The following is an 18049-nucleotide window of genomic DNA, read 5'->3' on the forward strand; positions in this document are numbered from 1 at the left end:
CCTCTAAAAGACACCTTCCAGTGATCTGTGGGCCCACAGAGCTCCAAGATAGTCAATGCCTGCTTACTAGAAGGTGAAGTCAGCAGTAGAACTGGAGACTGGGGTGTGTCAGGGGTAGTGGGGGTGCGAAGGGAGGGAGAGAGAGAGAGAGAGAGAGAGAGAGAGAGAGATGGGAAGAGAGAGAGAGAGAGAGAAAGGAGAGAGAGAGAGAGAGACAGAGATAGATAGATAGATAGATAGATAGATAGATAGATAGATATGCTGGGCTTTCTTGCAAAAAGCAAACAGTCTCTTCCCCAAGTTAGCTGTCCCCTTTTTTCAGTCACAGCACTGGGTTGAGTCCAGCATGATCTAGGAATGAAGTGTGAGAGCTTGGGCCAGAGGAAAGAGCCTGGACTGGGTCCCCCAGTGAGCTCAGAGCCTCTGGGGAGACCTGTTTCAGGTCCAGAACCTGGCGCACCGGGGGATCCCCACAAGGGGGCGGAAGGAAACCCAGGAGACCCATAGTAAGCAAGGGGCTAGGCAGGTAGTTAAGGCGCTAGTATCATAGCGAGCTCGCGGTGTCCTGTCTCTGGGCAGAGGGTGGGGAACCGGGCTGCAAAGACCCTCGGTTTCTTCCGAAAGTTGCGGTGAATCCTTTTTCTTGGAGGTCCGCCTCTGGGCGGCGGCGGCAGCGCGTGTTTCCCGGGAGGGGGCCTCCTGTGCCGCCGCCCCCCTCCCCCTGGCACGATTGCGCGCGGGGCTCCCTGCTCAGCGCAGTCTCCTCCCCCCGCGCCCCCTCTCCTTCGTGCTGGCCAGCGCCCCGCGGCCTCCCCGGCACTGCCCCCCGGTCGTGCCCGAGCAGCCGCGCCGCTGCAGGCAGTGGGGAGCTGCTCCCGCCTCGCCTCGTCTCGCCTCGCGCCCCCCCTCCCCCGCGCGCTCTGGCCGGCTGGGCCCCGGCTCCCAGCGCAGGGACCATGGAGTAGGCGGGCAGCCCCGCTACGCGCTCCCGTAGCGGGAGAGGCCGGAGCCTTCCCGGGGTAGCCTCGTCAGCCGGCGGAGTTGGCCAGCCGCGGGCCCTCCTCCCGCCAGTCCTTCCCAGTCCTTCCCTGCTCCTCCTCCTCGGCCGCCGCCGCCCCCGCCTCCTAGCCGCCCCCGCCGCCCCCGCCTGCCGCCGCCCCAGGCCGAGCGCGGACGCCGAGCGTGGGAGCCATGGCGCGCGAGGAGGAGAGGGACCCGGAGCGCCGGGAGGTGGTGGCGCGGGCCAGCGGCGAGGAGGAGGAGGAGGAGGAAGAGGAGGAGGAGGAGGAGGAGGAGGAGGGAGAGGACGGACTGAGCATTAGCCACCACGAAGACGAGGACGAGTCGAGCAGCAGCGGCAAGGAGGAGGAAGAGGAGGCGGTGGCGGCTGGGCTGGAGCGCAAGGAGGACGCGCGGCTGCTGCACGCAGGGCTGCCTCTGGTGGCCGAGCCCGCCAGCGCCGCCCGGGGCAGGAGCGCCCGCCGCCCGCCGGAGCTCCTGTGGACTAGCAGCCGGAGGATGCCGTCGCTGTGGCCGGAGGAGGATGAGCACGAGCGTCGCCGTAGCCGCCGAAGGGACCTTCTGCTGAGCCAGCTCTGCTTCTTGGCCTTGGTGGCGCTGCTGCTCTGGTCGCTGGCGAGCATGCAAGAGAATAATGGTGAGTGCTCGCTGCTTGCCCCGAGTGGGCGCTCCGGCTCTGGGAGCTCGCGGTTCCCTTGACTGGGCGTCAGGCGAGCAGGCTGTGCTGGGGGTTAGGGGTGCCGGGCTCGGTGGGGCTCGGGAGGAGGGGGAGGCTGAAGGCAAGGATTGTGCAGTGGAGTGGAGAAGCTTCAGGCAAGCTGGGGTGCCTGGCTACCCTGGTAACCCTTACCTGTGTCTTTAGGGTCTACGCTGGAGAGGCTGGGGGTGGAAGTGGGTGATGGGGAATGTTATCCTAAACACGACGCTCCCCCCCACCAAGCCCCCAACCAGTAGTCCACTTGACCTGGTAAGATTTAACACCTGTGCAGGTAAACCACCTGTATACTCTTTGGCTTGTTGAGGGCAAGACTGGATCTGGTAGCTGAATACATAGTTCGCCATATATTCTCTATAGAGAACAGGCGGAATAGATGAGCTAGAAAGCTCCATACCCGCCTTTTCAGAACAGGTGCTGGGGACTTCCTATAGAAGTAAAGTTGGCTATCTGGCTAGGCTTTAGGAATGGATTTGTTCTCCTAAAGCGACGACTCACTGGGAAAATCGATTGCCTTCGTGGACTTGAAGATCTGGAAGAAATTATTTGAATTGAACTGCCCATCACAACGTACAACATGCTCACAACCTCTTGCAGTGGGTCAGCCCTTTAACCCACAACTTTTGCCTTTTTCTTTGCCCTTGGCTTGTTTTGAGTTCGTGAAGAAATGCCACTCAGAAACATTTGTCCACTGAAAACAGTTTGGACGCTGGGGTGCAGCTGTCTGAAAAAACGGGCAAATCTTGGAAGAATAACTGTTGTAAAATGGTTTTATATCCCTGCACTTGGAGTGGTACAGTTCATGGGAATACAGCCATATAATGGCAACAAAAGAATTAAAAAAAAAAAAAAAGCAGTTACAAATATGTGCTTCGGTGTTCAAATAGTTCTCGCTCTAATACAAGGTATTATGAACTGCAGGATAAAGGCATTGTTGGTAGAAATGGTGAAATATTTTGAAAGGTGCCATCATTTTCTAAAGAAAGGAATTCCCTGCAGTTGACTAAAACTGTGCTGCATGATGAAAGTGGCTGGTGTGTTGGCTCAGGTCTTAGCCCACCTCCCCATAGACTTTCACAGATTCGGCAATAAGAATCTGTCTCCTGGCTTTTTTGGTGGAGCTGTTCAGACTCAGGGTCTCTAGTTCTCCATTTCTTTAAGTCCCATATAACTGGGGGCTGGGGAATGGCATCAGCTTGGGATTGTGGATCAGGGGTTGAGCTGCACTTTCCACCAAAGGGTCAGCAGACCTGTCAAATGTCAGCTACCAATTATGTCAGCTCAAATTGGTCAGTACCAATTATGATTATCACCAAGGTCTTCACAAACCTTGTCATTCACCCAGGTTTATGGGTGTAAAGCCAGTCTTTACTTTCATGTCATCTTTGAAAAAGGCTATTCTAAGTCAATTCTATGCCACCCACTTTTCCTTTCCCTGGGGCTAGGTGAGTCATGGTAAAGTTCCCACTACTCTCCATGATATAAAAGACATTTTTTTTGGCACGGAGAATGTGCTGTAAAGTCATTAAGTTCACCAATGGCAGCATGGGTGTCTGGGCCTTGAGAAAGCTGTGATGGTTGGGAGGATGAAGTGTTGGATGTTCTGCTGACTCCAAGCCCTGTAGCTAAATTGTCATTTGGAAATGGTTTGACTAGCAGTCCTACTTCTCTTCAGGTGTTAATGCTGACTCTTGTTAGTTCCATAGCACATCCCTTTGCCCCATGTCTACCCTTGGCTTCTCTTTCTAATTTCATATATTCATGTTCTTTTCCTTCCTCTGGCTCCTTTCATAAATGGAAAGCAAAAGAAGACCCCATGGGCCCCAGCAATAAAAAGTCAACAGGTGGATTAGTTGTACCTGTTTCACATCTTCACATTTTCTTGGGGCTGGGTGGTGGTGCACCAGGTAGGGTTCACATTTTATCATGGCTACGGACCAGGGTTTGAGACCACTTGCAGAGGTGTGTGTTTGGGGGCGGCTTCATGAATGGTGTGTCTTTTTCTCTTTCCCTCCCCTTCCTTTTCCCCCTCCCAATTTTATTAGATAGGACAGCTAGAAATTAAGAGGGGAGGAGAAAATAGGGAGAGAGAAAGAGAGAGACCTGCAGACCTGCTTCACTGCTTGTGAAGCATCCCTCCCTGAAGGCAGGGAGCAGGGGATGGAACCCTGGTTCTTGTGCATGGTCATTTGTACCCTTAACCTGCTACACCACTGCCTGGCTCTTCTCCCTCTCTATTTCTGACTCTGTCCGTATAGGGAAAGAAAGGTCACTGGGAGCCGTAGAATCATTGTGCAGGCACTGAGTACTCCTGGAAATAAATAAATAAATAAATAAAACAAGAAAAATTTTCCTTTCTCCCATTAGACAGCAACAGTTTCATTATATGATGCACAATAATATTTTAGAACAAAGCACAGCCTTTTGATATATATATATATATTCCAGGGTTATTGCTAGGGCTCAGTGTCTATACCACAAATCCACTGCTCCTGGAGGCCCTTTTCTCTGTTTTCTTTTGTTGCCCTTGCTGTTATTGTGATTGCTGTTGTTGGTTAGGACAGAGAGAAATGAAGAGAGGAGGGGGAGACAGAGAGGGGAAGAGAAAGATACCTGCAGACCTGTTTCATCACTTACGAAGGGGAGGGTCCTTGAGTTTTGTGCCATGTGCACCTAACTCACTGCGCTACCATCCAACCCCCACTGAGGTAATTTTAAAGTTAATAATTGTGTGTGAATTTGATAATGATCATTTTGTTGGAAGGGATTGTCATTCAACATAATTGAAGATATAGATAGTGATTTTTGCCCTAGAGACTTGGGGGCTACTTTATCTAGGGCTTCTTTTTGTTTGAATATAAAGTTTGGGACTCAAACCTTATTTTCAAAAAGACAGGGACTCAGAGAGACTGATGATTCACTTAAGGTGACACAGCAGGTGAGCAGTAGAGGGAAAATCCCAACCTGAGGTGACATTGCTCTTTGATTTCACCTCTGTTCCTTGGTTTTCCCACTACCACCTGGGCACAGCTTTGCAGAATTTATGTAACTTCAGAGGAGTTACTTTCATAATGATCAAAGCTAATATCTCTATTCACCTTAAAAAGTGATATAGTGAGTAAATGTAACACTTCAAAAATATGTTTTCTGGCACAGTGATTTCCACTTTCTGTAATAATGACAATTCTTTTACCAAGCTGAACTAGAGATGTATGGCAGTTACGTTCTATAATGTAGTGCAACACATATTTAATCATTTGGAACATGAGACCCCTTTCTGATCAAAACGTAGTATCGAGTTTTTTCTGCTAAGATGGGACACGGACAATGTTGAATTTTGATCACACAAGGATAGCACTAGAAGTAAGAAAAAATGTTAATTTGGGACTGGGCAGTGGCACATCCAGTAAAGTTCACAGGCACAAGTACCCAGACTTAAGCCTCCATCCTCACTTGTAGGGGAGATGATTCATAGGTGGTGGAGTAGTGCTGCAAACATCTCTCCTCTCTGTCTTCCATTTTCTGTGTTTCATATTTTATTTATTATTGAGAGACAGAGAAATTGAGAGTGGAGAGGGAGATAAGGAGAGATACCAAGAAACATCTGCAGTCCTTTTTCACTGCTCTTGAAGCTTTTCCCTCCCTCACAGATAGAGACCAGGGGCTTGAACCAGGTCTTGGCGTACTGTAATGCGTGAGCTTAATCAGGTGTACCACTGCCTGGCCCCTATGCTTTCTGTTTCTCTTTATACGCCCCGCTACCCCGTGTCACTCATCTATATAAAAAAAAAAAAGGAGAAGAAAGAGGAGGAAGAGGAAGAGGAGGAGGAGGAGAAGGAGAAAGGAAGGAAGAAAAATGTGTTACTATGAACAGTGTAGCCATGCAGATGCTGAGACCCAGTGATAATCCTGGTGGCAAAATATGAAAAATTCATTTATTTTAAAAAGTTAATTTCAAAAGCAAAAATAATGGTAATAACTGGAGTTTGGTGAGCTGTTATGTGTCAGTTACTGTGCTAAATACATATGACAGGCATTGCCTTATCTGCAAATACTTGTAGAGGTCTGAGTCTTCAGCAAAGTCTTCAACTTTCTAGGTGAACAATTATTGACAATGAAAATTTCAATTTTGATCTCTTTTTCTGAAGTCAAGTGAAATTAGGTGTAGGTTTACCAGTGAAGATTTTTTTTTGTCTCTTTTTAATTTAGGCGAGAGTGGATTACTTCTGTATTATTACTATTAGGCCACCAGGCTTATCTCTGCAGCTCAGTGCCTGCAGAATGCTTCCACCATTTCTGGTGGCCATTTTTTAAAATAAAAAAATAGAGTGTTGTTATGTGGAAAACTGGGAAATGTTATGCATGTACAAACTATTTTATTTACTGTTGACTATAAAACATTAATCCCCCAATAAGGAAATCATAAAAATAAAGACAGAAACAGATAGGGATAGAAGGACAGAGGAAAAGAGTCAGCTGCAGCACTGTTTCACTGTTCTTGAAGTCCCCTCTGTCTGCAAGTGGAGATTTCAGGCTTGAGCCTTGATCCATTGCATGGTAATGTGTGCTCTAGTGAGTGTGCCACCACCCGGTCTCACTGTTGTATGCTTGGAGTGGTTTACAAGTATTGAATTTTTCCTTTAAACAAGGATTCTAGTCATCTTTTATCTGAAGTGGTGTAGATAAACCCTGGAGGTTGTAACTTAGGAGAAATTATAGACATCTAGAAGGTTCTCCTACGATGTGAATAGTGAGTAAGACATGTATGCACACAAACATATATAAATGTACATACATAAATGTATGCACACAAACATATTGTATACTATGTATACAGTACAGAAACTTTGAGATTATTTCTGACCCAGTTACTGTTGTGTAACAGACCACGCCAAAATGGCCATTATGCTACCTTCCTCATAGATAGTTGCACCAGGAATTTGTATAAGGCACAGGAGGGAAAGCTTTTCTCTACTCCTTTATGTTAGGGACATCAGCTGGAGAGACTGAAAGACTGGGTCACTTGACAGCTGGTTCTGGAATCCTGTGGATGCAGCATCACTCCAGATCCACATTGCTGTGGTTGATACCATCTGCTGGCTGGACTCTCAGTGAGGCTGTCAAACAGGACACATATATGTGGCCTCTCCATGTGCTTTCATTTAAACTTTTTAAGTTCAAGGCAGACAGCTGGATTCCAAAAGGAAAAAAGTGGAAAGTGTCTGATGCTTGTGTGTCTAAGCTTCTAAAGTCACTTGGCTGTGCTTCCACTATTTTCTTTTGGTAAGACAGACAGTGACAGATGTCATCCAGGTTCAAGGAGAGGGCATATATGTCACTTCTTTTTCTGTAGAAGAGCGTTAGGCTAATTGTAAAGAGAGTAGATGTAATGATAGATTTTTATTGTAACTTTTTTTTTTCAAAATGAGGGCCCTAATAGGATAAGAACTTAGAAGTGATTTTAGATACTTACCAAGGTGGGAAATGAATGATACACATGTGTGTTTGTGTATCTGTTGATCCACCTACTTAACATTTTTCAAATTCCTTCCAGTTATGAAAACATTGCTGCTCATCTTCACTGGTTGTGGAGCCTAGACTAGGGAAAGCTATCAGGGGAGGGGATGGTGGGAATTGTACCCCTCTTATCCTATGGTCTTGTCAGTGTTTCAATTTTATAAATAAATAAATAAATAAATAGATTTTATAAAAAGAATAGGGACAAAGTGGAGAATTGGGCTGCAAATGTCACCTGCAGATCTGAGAGCCCTCCTTTAGCATTGTGGATTTCCATTCTCAGTGAACAAATGGCTATGACCAGCTTCCTCTCCTCTCTTCTGTCCTCCACTTTTCATGCTTTGCCACTCTGGACTTGGTTTTTCTGAAAAGCACAGCACTTCTGGCCCCAGGCCTCTAGTATATGCACCTAGTTTTAATACTTCCTCTCTCTTTCTCCTTCCAAGTTCTTCTTTACAACACTAGGACCTTCATTTTACTCTGTTTTTCCTTTCATAACAATTAGCACAATTTGGTTATAATATATTTCTTTGTTGTAATTTTTTTCACCAGATTCTGGTCTCCAGGAGGTCTTGGGTCTTATGACCTTTCCTTACATTTGTCACCCAGTCCACAGTAGATTCTCAGAACAGATGGATAAAGGACAGAAACCCTTTTGACATCTGCACTTCAGAGCTAGCAGCATAACTAGCTGGACCCCACTATTTATAATTCTGCCCTCAGTCTAACCAATTTGCCACTATTGTCCATTTTGTTGTGGATTAATGTGGGGCTGCAGAAAGGTGGAACACCTTACTGAGAGTCACTTCATTAAATGACAAGCCTTTAAGCCAGGAGCCTCCCGTATCAGTGGTGCTTGTAGTGTGTTCCCTAGCTTCAGTTTAGGAGAACAGAAATAGAAAATGGGCATCACACTGCCTTTTTCAGGCAACTGGGGAGTAAAGGAGTAACAGAAGGTTGGTTTCATAGAAGTAGTATTTTAGAAACAGATCGCTTTTCAACCTTTTCTATTTCTTGCCTAAACATATATAGATGTGTCTCTTTCCTCCTGGCTTTTCTTAGTTGCTCATCAACCCAGTTTTTTCTCAAAGATTTTCTCTACTTACAAACTTCAAATCATTGTGGGAAGGTTTTTTTATTCTGGAGAGTTGGCAAAGCCGACAGAATTGCAAAACCAGCCGTTTGCTGAGAATTCCAAGGTCTGGTAGAAGCTGGCTGAGAGCATGAAATTTTGGCAACTTTGTTTTTTCTCCAAGAAGATTTCTTTTCCCCAAGTGAAATAATTTGGGCTGGGAGATTACAGTACTTGGCCTTTTATAGTGGGGAAACTGAGGCATACAGGGGTTAGAAAATGTCCCTGAAGTTGTATAGCAGTGATACTGCCTGCCAGGAAGGTTATTATTGTTTTTTTCCCCTAGCCTTCCCATGCCTTCAATTTCTGTAGCACTTATTTGTCAGACTTTTATCACTTTGAGTGGTTTCAAACATGGTACAGAGTCTGAGAATTTGAAATATTAAGAATTCAAGTTGGGCGCGGGGTCAGGCGGTAGCACAGTGGGTTAAGCGCAGATGGTATAAAGCTCAAGGACCAGCGTAAGGATCCGGGTTTGAGCCCCCGGCTCCCCACCTGCAGGGGAGTTGCTTCACAGGCAGTGAAGCAGATCTGCAGGTGTCTATCTTTCTCTCTGCCTCTCTGTTTTCCCCTCCTCTCTCCGTGCCTGTCTGTCCTATCCAACAACAAGGACATCAATAACAACAATAATAACCACAGCAATGATTTAAAAAAAAAAGGGCAACAGAAGGGAAAAAGTAGCCTCCAGGAGCAGGCAGTTTTAGTCTTTGAGTCACAGTTTCTCAGACTCTGGTGACATCTCCCAGATTCTCCTGTATTTTTTGGTCTCATGGATTCCACCTGTCTTCTCCTTTCCCTCTTTAAAAACTTGTGGGATGGGGGTAGTAATGGTGATCCTTCTCACAGTTGCAATTCTAGGGATCTCTCCCACCCTCACTAGTTTCCCTAACTTTGTTGCCTACTTTGTAAATTGTGCCTTTATATTACCTGTAATGAGTTCCTATCTGGACCCTGGCTGGTGTACAATGCAGGGATACTTGTTCATTTACTGGATGCACATCCGGCAGACTCTACAAGTTGCTGGGTGGTAGGGGTGTCTGAAATGAATACCAAAGTTGTCTTCTCTTAGTGTTTACACTACAGTGGGAAGAAAAGCATTAAGGAACCAGTTTTCAAAAATCATCAGAGATACAAATGAGAATAATTGTTGTTTTCGACGGGCTGGCTTCACGGGCGGGTAACAGACGACCAGGGACTCATTTTTGAGCTGTAGGCAGTATCACTTTATTCATGCAGGACACAGCACAATCTAAGACGAGCTAAGCTAAACTCAAGGTAAAGTAAAACTCACAATGCTGTCTTTATATATACTTGCCAAGTAGGGTGGAAACAGGATGTGACATAAAGAGGGTGGAGAGAAAAGTGACTGGTGAAAATCACAGTGTGACAAGGAGGGGGTGGAGCAGGCGAGAATCCTATCACTGAACCACCAATGCCCTGGAGTGCTTTATGTAAATGTAAAAGTGATTTATGTAAATAGACCAAAGCTTTGAATGGGATTAAATCTATCCCTATATAGGCATATGGTTAAGCAGAAGCCAGGGGGAGCTGGCATACTATCCAACAAATAATAGCATGGCATGGAGGTATTGAGTGGTTATGGGGGGACCGCTAGAAAGTAAAGAAACTATTGAGTTTTTGGAAAAGCCATGGTGTGTTTTTGCATAGAAAAACACAGGGAAAAAATACATCATGACTTTTCAAACAACTGAAAAGTTTGAGAAAGAACTGGTGATGAAAAGACAGAGTTGTAGAAAATTGGGCCAGAGGTTTGGGTAACCAGTTTACAACAAAGCAATTGCAAATGACTAGTGGACCAGCAGAAATTCTCAGCTTTGATCGCAATCAGAAAAGGCTATTTTTAGAAAGTGATGAAATGACATTTTCAGTATTGGCTTGGCAAAACTGAAAGCATTTTAATGTTAGGTGCATGTGCAGAAGAGACATTTTCTCTCGTTAACTGTGGGAAAGGGTGAAAATTTGTTTTCCCCAACATTAAGATCTAAGATTATCAGGTTTTAGGCACAGACCTCACATGAAGCCTTGACCTTTTAATGAGATGGCTGCATAGAATGGAAGAGGATTAGAATATAAACGGGTAGATATTTGAGCCACAGAGAGAAATGCAATTTACTTCAACCCATTTGGGGTGGTGAAGCATGCTCATCATGACTGTTTGCACTGTAGAGCTTAGCAATTAGGTGAGCGTTAGAGTGTATGGGGAAAGGTCTTTGTCATTTCTGAAACTGTTGAGGCCAATACAAGTTTCTTATTTAAATTATGAAATCTGACAATATTAAAGCAATCAAAGTCAGCTCATCTACGACTTAGTTTGGGGATATATCACTTTAGCAATGTTGTGGTTTTGTGTGTGTGTGTGTGTGTATGTGTGTGTGTGTGTGTGTGTGTGTTTCTGGATTGTTAACAAACATCATTTTCACTATAATCAGCCTCTCTGGCAAGGAGTTTGAACCTAGGGTGGACAGGAAGTGATAGACAAGTTTTTGTGGATTTTGATAGGCCAGGAGAGATGGGGAGGGAAGACAACTAGGAGAAAGGGTACTCAATGAGCATTGACACAAGGAGTCAGTATCACCATTTTGAAAAAAGACAGAGGCACATTCATTTTTAGACATTTTGACTTTGATGGGTGGTAGAGCATCTTGGTGTAATGGAGCTGATTGTTGAAAGTTAAGATTAGGAGCGGTTGCTGTAGATAACGATCTGTGTAGTGTACATACAGGTAAAAATAGTATTTTTGGTTAGTTCCATACATCATAATCTTTGCACATAGTAATCATCTAAGGAACTTAAACCCTTACTCATGTCTGGGTCCTAACCCCCCAGAGTTTCTGATGTAATGCACTATGATGTTGCCTTGCTAATGCTCCTTCTCTTCCCTTTTACTTTATTTATTTTATTTGATAGGACAGAGAGAAATTAAAAGGGAGTGGGGAGATAGAGAGTGAGAGGCACAGAGAGCATTGCTTCACCACTCATGTAGCTTCCCTCCTGAAGGGACTGAGCCCTTGAACCTTGAGCACATGGTAGCATGTATGCTCAACCAGGTGCACCACCATCCAGCCTCCTTTTCTCATATTTCTTTATTGACTAAAGACTTTATTTATTTTGGATAGAGACAGAGAGAAAGTGAAAGGAGGTGGGGATAGAGAAGAAGTAAGAAATAGACATCTGTAGCACTGTTTCAGCACTCATGAAATTTTCTCCCTGCAGCTGGAGGCCAGGGGTGAACTTGGGTTCACATCGGCAGATGCAATGTTGTTTGGTTTGGATTGGGAGATGCATACGGGAAAGTGGGCCCTATGAGAGAGCTGCCTCCACTGTGCGGCTGAGTTTGAGTTTGGGCACTGCTGGGCTAGATGGATGGTCAGTATTTACCCTAGCAAGGTCATCTCAGGGCTCTTTGTAGCTGAGTTGTTAAATGAACATTTTTTTGAATTTATCTATAAAATGGAAACACTGACAAGACCATAGGAAAAGAGGGGTACAATTCCCACCACCAGAGCTCTGTATCCCATACCCTCCCCTGATAGCCTTCCTGTTCCTTATCCCTCTGGGAGTATGGATTATGGGGTGCAGAAGGTGGAAGGTCTGGCTTCTATAATTGCTTCCCCACTGAACATGGGCACTGACAGGTCGATCCATACTCCCAACCTGTCACTCTCTTTCACCAGTGGGGCAGGTCTCTGGGAAGTGGACACTTTGGTAGGGTCATCTGCCCAGGACACATTGATGGGGTCGTCTGCCCAGGGAAGTCTGGTTGGCATCATGGTAGCATCTGGAACCTGGTGGCTGAAAAAGAGCATATAAAGCCAAACAAATTGTTGATTAATCATGAACCCAAAGGCTGGAATATTGCAGATGAATATTTGGGGTTTCTCTTTTAGAAATAGATGGTGGGTCTATTTTTAAGTATATTCCAAAGGACCCATGACTTTATTAGTTTTTGCCTGAGCCTAAAATCTGATATGCAGGTGGATCCAAGTTATTGTCTGGGGAGATGATTTCATGGCTGGAAAAAGGGCTAGAAAGCTGGATAAGGGAAGAGAGTGGCTCCCAAGTATGGGAAAAATGTATAAATATTGTTGACTGTATACCCTATCGATTTGGTCTGGGGCCCATATTCAGTGTTAAGGAGACTACAGCACAGAAGCTTCCTTTAATGAAGTGGAGCCTAGGCTTGAACCTGGGTCACACATAAAAGTTATCTTAAGTAGTATCCAGTTCTGTATCATGGTTACAACATTATATCGTGTCCTTTCACATCCTTAAATATTTAGTATTTGTCTTTGAGGTTTTCTTTTGCCTTGAATGGACTCTACTTCTCCAAGTTGGTTGTTGTCTCTTTGTTTTTCATGTTCTGTACTTTCTTTGAATGTTAAAGTGATCCTTGGAATCTACGAAAATTTAAGTGAGGCCTTTAAAAAAACATGAGTGGAAACTGTGCAAATACAAGGTCTGTTGGTTATTTCTGTGTAAGGTGATATAGTTGAGCCATGTCAGGCAGGAATCCTGTCTTTATGTCTGGAAGATCTTTATCAGGAAGTGGTTGGGTTTCCCAAAGGAGGATTATCCAGTGTCTTAATCTTTTCTTGATAGAAAAGACCTGACTTCCTCTGGGAATGCAGTAGGAGAAGAAAGTGGTTTGGGAGTTGAGGGTACATTTTTTCAGAAAAAAAAAAAAAAACAACCTCTATTTAGACTCAAGTTGTTTCAAGGACAGCTATAAGTATGAAAGCACTTACAGCTTATTGTGACACATTGAAGAACCATCCCAAGTTAAGTCTTCCTTCCTCCCTCCCTCCTTCCTTTCCTACTGTCTTCCTCTTTTCTCTCTCTAGCGCACATGCAACTAGCAAAAAGTTGTTGCCCCATAGGAGGGCTAGTTGTTAGGGATAGGAAAAAGCTTAGTGTCCATCACATACATGCTTTTGTAAATTGAAATTTTTACTGTGCTAATAGTAGATTAACATGCAATTGTAAGAAACAATACAAAAGGATTTCTTCTACATTTTCCCCTATGGTAACATTTGCAAATCTGTAGTATAATATCAAAACCAGGTTAGTGATATTGATGTAATCCACCAGCCTTATTGAGATTTCCTGTCTTATTTGTACTCAGAAGCATGCATATGCATATAAGTCTTACGCAGTTTTGTTTTTAGTACAGTTTTCTGTCATCACTACAGTCAAAGTATTGGATGGATTGATATCAGAAGGATAATTTGTATTGCCCTTTTATAGATCCCACATATGATCCATATACCTTTTTTTCCCTTCAAATATAGGACCTCATACACTCCTGATTTCACAACTCTGGCCACTTTTTCATTCAAGGAGGAAGAGGGAGAGAATGAGCAGAGAAAAACAGAGAAAGGAAGAAACATCACAGCACAGAGCTTCCTCTCCCATAGCATTTCCCATGCAGTGCCTGGGCTTGAACAGGGACCACACACTAGCATGGCATACTTCTTTCTGACTCATGTAGCTTTTAAATTTTTTGCACTAAAGGAGTAGTTGTGAAAGTCCTCACCTTTCCTCCAAAAAGGAAGTCAATTAAATGATTATACCTTTAAAAATCCTGCATTCTGTACATCCGGCTGCTTGTTAATACAGAGCAGGGGAATGAGCATAAAGTCAGTCTGTTTTAATGAAATTAGGACAAGGGACTATTCTCCACCATTACATTTTCTTTGTTTTTTGTACTATGACCTGATCTAGGTACCATATAGCAGATTCTTTTAAAAATAAATCATTTTATGGGAAGGAGGAAAGTGCATAGGAACTTTCAGGACATAGAGCTTGTTTTTTCCCCTTGATTGGTGTGCACGCACCACATCTATCCACCAAGTGATGCATTTCTTGACCAGGGTCCTCTGGGTCCCCCATGTTTCTCACTAACATTTTGATCACCTGCACAATATTTGTGAATGAGTGATCTACAAGAGATGTTTATCCTAGCAGTTTGTTCACCTCACCTCCTTCTCTGGGTTACTTTATCACTTTCATCGTTATTTATTTTGTAGAATATTTGAAAAGGAGGAGATCTAGGGGAACTGCCTCTTAATATCTGATTTTTGTTTGAGGAAACTCATGCCAAAGAGAATTTAAATTAAGACCAGATATTAGGCTTTCTCATTTTATGTTTAGTAAAAACTTATAGAAACCCGGCTCCCCACCTGTAGGGGAGTCGCTTCACAGGCGGTGAAGTAGGTCTATAGGTGTCTTATCTTTCTCTCCCCTCCTCTGTCTTCCCCTCCTCTCTCCATTTCTCTCTGTCCTTTCTAACAACAATGGCATCAATAACAATAATAACTACAACAATAAAAAAACTTACAGAAAAAAAAAAACACCAGACGTTTAGTGTTAGGTATATATCTAACACAAGGGGTATCTTGGGAAAGTTATTTCAAATTCTGAAATGTTTTTGCAATGCTGCAGTCTTTTGAGGAGTTTTTTATTTTTGTTTGTTTTGTTTTTGTTTTGTCTCCAGGGTTATTGCTGTGCCTGCACTATGAATTCACTGCTCCTGGAGGTCACCCCCCATTTTTGTTGCCTTTGTTGTTGTTATGATTGTTATTGTCGTTATTGCTGTTATTGTTGTATAGGAAAGAGAGAAATGGCAAAAGGAGGGGAAGACAGAGAGGGTGTGAGAAAGAGATATGATATATATTTAAAATATTTATTTATTGCCTTTTGTTGCCATTGTTATTTTATTCTTGTAGTTATTGTTGTTGTTATTGATGTCGTCATTGTTGGATAGGACAGAGAGAAATGGAGAGAGGAGGGAAGACATAGAGGGCGAGAGAAAGATAGACACCTGCAGACCTGCTTCACTACTTGTGAAGCGACCCCTCTGCAGGTGGAGAGCTGGGGTCCTGATGCCAGTCCTTGCGCTTGGTGCCATGTGTGCTTAACCAGCTATGCTACTGCGCCACGCCCCTCTTTTTGGGAATTCCTTAGCACGTAGTAAAGTTACTTAAAGGGAAAATTAAGGAATTTTAGGGTTAATTTTTCTTGTAGTAAATAAATATAATTTATCAGACATACTAACTCTTAGAACACGCTGAACTGATTTTAGGAGAAAAGTAACATTGCTTTGCTTTCTACCTGGGGATTCACCTCATACAAACATTTCAGTGACTTAAAGGGTATCAATCAGTATTTCTTGTTAGGGTCTTTGATCTTATATACGCCCGCCATTTTTCATCTCTGGCTTTACAGCTCTGGGCTATGATATGAATATAACTTCTAAAGAAAGAAAAGTTTTTTAGGATCTTAATAGACTTTCAAAACCCAAAAGCACTGATTTTGTGAATGGGACTTCCAGGCTTAGCTAGTTGAAATCACAAATATTTGTTAGCAGATGTACAGAAAGAAAACTCACTGCATTTATTTCCAGTCACTCTGGGTATGAGGACAGATCAATTGGTATTTTTGGCATTGAAGTATATCCCCCCATACCCTTAGTGTTTTAAAATTAGGACTATGCCATATATGATTTCTGGACTCCTGTTCTTAAAAGAGTTTACAGGTGGTACAATTGAATGACAGCGGTGTTGCAAAACAGAAATATCACAAGAAATCTTCCTCAAATCCAGAAAGCACCATTTAGTTATAGCCTTTTTCTACCCATCACCCTTAATTACTATTCTGTCACTACTCCTTTCTCTTTTTGTTTTATTTTTACTGTATTTTATTAATTAATTAATTTATTCTTTATAGAGGCAGATTTTGAGAAGGTAGGGGGAGATATAGAGAAAAAGAGACAGAGAGACACCTGCCACCCTGCTTCACCACGTGTTAAGACTCATCCCCTCCCCTGCAGGTGGAGACTGGGGTCTTGAACCTGGGTTTTTGCGCATTGTAATGTGTGTGCTTAACCAGGTGCACCACCACCCAGCCCCACTACTTCTTTTTCTTTATGAGAATGTAATGCAAGTGATATTTTACTGTGTGTAATCTTTTGCACTGACTTCTTTCAGTTTTATGCCTATCAGATTCATTGAAATTATTGCATGTGCTAACATTAATTCCTTTTCATGATTAGGCAATATTTTTTTAAGTATTGCTTCTTTTTTCCCCTTTATTGGGGGGGATTAATGGCTTACATTCAACAATAAAATACAGTAGTTTGTATATGTGTAACATTTCTCAGTTTTCGACATAATAATTCAACCCCCTTTATGTCTTCCTCTGCCATCATGGCCCAGGACCTGACCCCTCCCCCATCTCAGGCAGTATTAATATATATGTACAGTATCTTTCTTATTCATTTACATGTATTTTTAAACATATTTATTTATTTATTTATTTATTTCCTTTTTGTTGCTCTTATTTTTATTGTTGTTGTAGCTATTGTTGATGTTGACGTTGTTGGATAGGACAGAGAGAAATGGAGAGAGGAGAGGAAGACAGAGAGAAGGAGAAAAAGATAGACACCTGCAGACCTGCTTCACCGCCTGTGAAGCGACTCCCCTGCAGGTGGGGAGCCAGGGACTTGAACCGGGATCCTTAGGCTGGTCCTTGAGCTTTGTGCCACATGTGCTTAACCTGCTGCGCTACCACCTGACAACCCCTGTTTTTGTTTATATGAGATAGATGCTGTAACATTCAGACCCAGGGTCTTATAAAAAATCTTTTTTTTCTTGCCTTATTGCCCTAATACATAAGTAAAACTTTGATTCTGATAGGCATCCCTGTCTCACCCCTGATTTTGAGGGAAAACATTTATTCCTTTACCATTAAGTAGTATGACTGTTGAAGGTTTCCCATAGCTCTTTTACTAAGTTGAAGTAATTCTCATCTAGTCCTAGTGTGCTGAGAATACATTATAAATGAATATTGACATCTGTCAGATGCTTTTCATGCATCAGTTGATATAGTCACATGGTCTGTCTTATTCCGATAGTATGGTATATTACTTGGACCGAGTTTTAAATGTAGATTTGGCCTTCTTTACTTTGTATAAACTTAACATGAATATGCTGGGTTTTTTATTTTATATTTTCTGGATTTGATTTGATCATATTTTTTGAGAACTTTGGTGTCGGTGATTACCCAGGATATTGATGATTATATATTTTTCTTGTATTGTCTTTGCAAGGGTTTGCCCTGATAACATGTTGATCCCATAAAGTGAGTTTCTTCTGGAAGATTGGAATTTCTCTAGGTGTGTGTGGGGTGATGGCACACCTGGTTAAGTGCACATTACCAGGTGTCAATATTCATTTATAATGTATTCCCTCAAAATCAGGGGTGAGACAGGGATGCCCACCACTCACAAACGTTTCCCCTGCAGATGGGAACCAAGGGCTTGAGCCACAGCCCTTGCACACTGTAACATGTGCGCTCAATCAGGTGCACCACCACCTGGCCCTTTTTTTTTTGTTGTTGTTGTTGTTTGGTTGGTTTGGTTTTGTTTATTTTTTTGTTTTATTGACACCAGGGTTTATCACTGGAGCTCAGTGCCAGCACTAAGGATCCTCAAGCCCTTGGTTCCCATCTGCAGGGGAAACGTTTGTGAGTGGTGAAGCAAGGTTGCAGGTGTCTCTCTGTCTCTTTTCCTCTCTATCTCCCCCTTTCCTCTCAATTTCTGACGGTCTCTACCCAATAAATAAAGATAATGAAAATAAAAAACAAAA

General features: G+C 43.2%; 1 protein-coding gene across 1 annotated transcript in view; it reads left to right on the forward strand.

The window, feature by feature from the left end:
* The first annotated feature begins 519 nt into the window (after positions 1–519).
* The window catches only part of SLC24A3 (solute carrier family 24 member 3), a 630513-nt gene continuing 612983 nt past the window's right edge, over positions 520–18049 (forward strand). The window contains exon 1 of the mRNA XM_007525384.3: positions 520–1657. Coding sequence (XP_007525446.3) covers positions 1192–1657 — 466 coding nt within the window. The 5' untranslated portion in view covers positions 520–1191. The remainder of the gene's footprint in view (positions 1658–18049) is intronic.

The sequence above is a fragment of the Erinaceus europaeus genome, chromosome 1 (assembly GCF_950295315.1).
Source record: "Erinaceus europaeus chromosome 1, mEriEur2.1, whole genome shotgun sequence".
Taxonomy (NCBI): Eukaryota; Metazoa; Chordata; class Mammalia; order Eulipotyphla; family Erinaceidae; genus Erinaceus; species Erinaceus europaeus.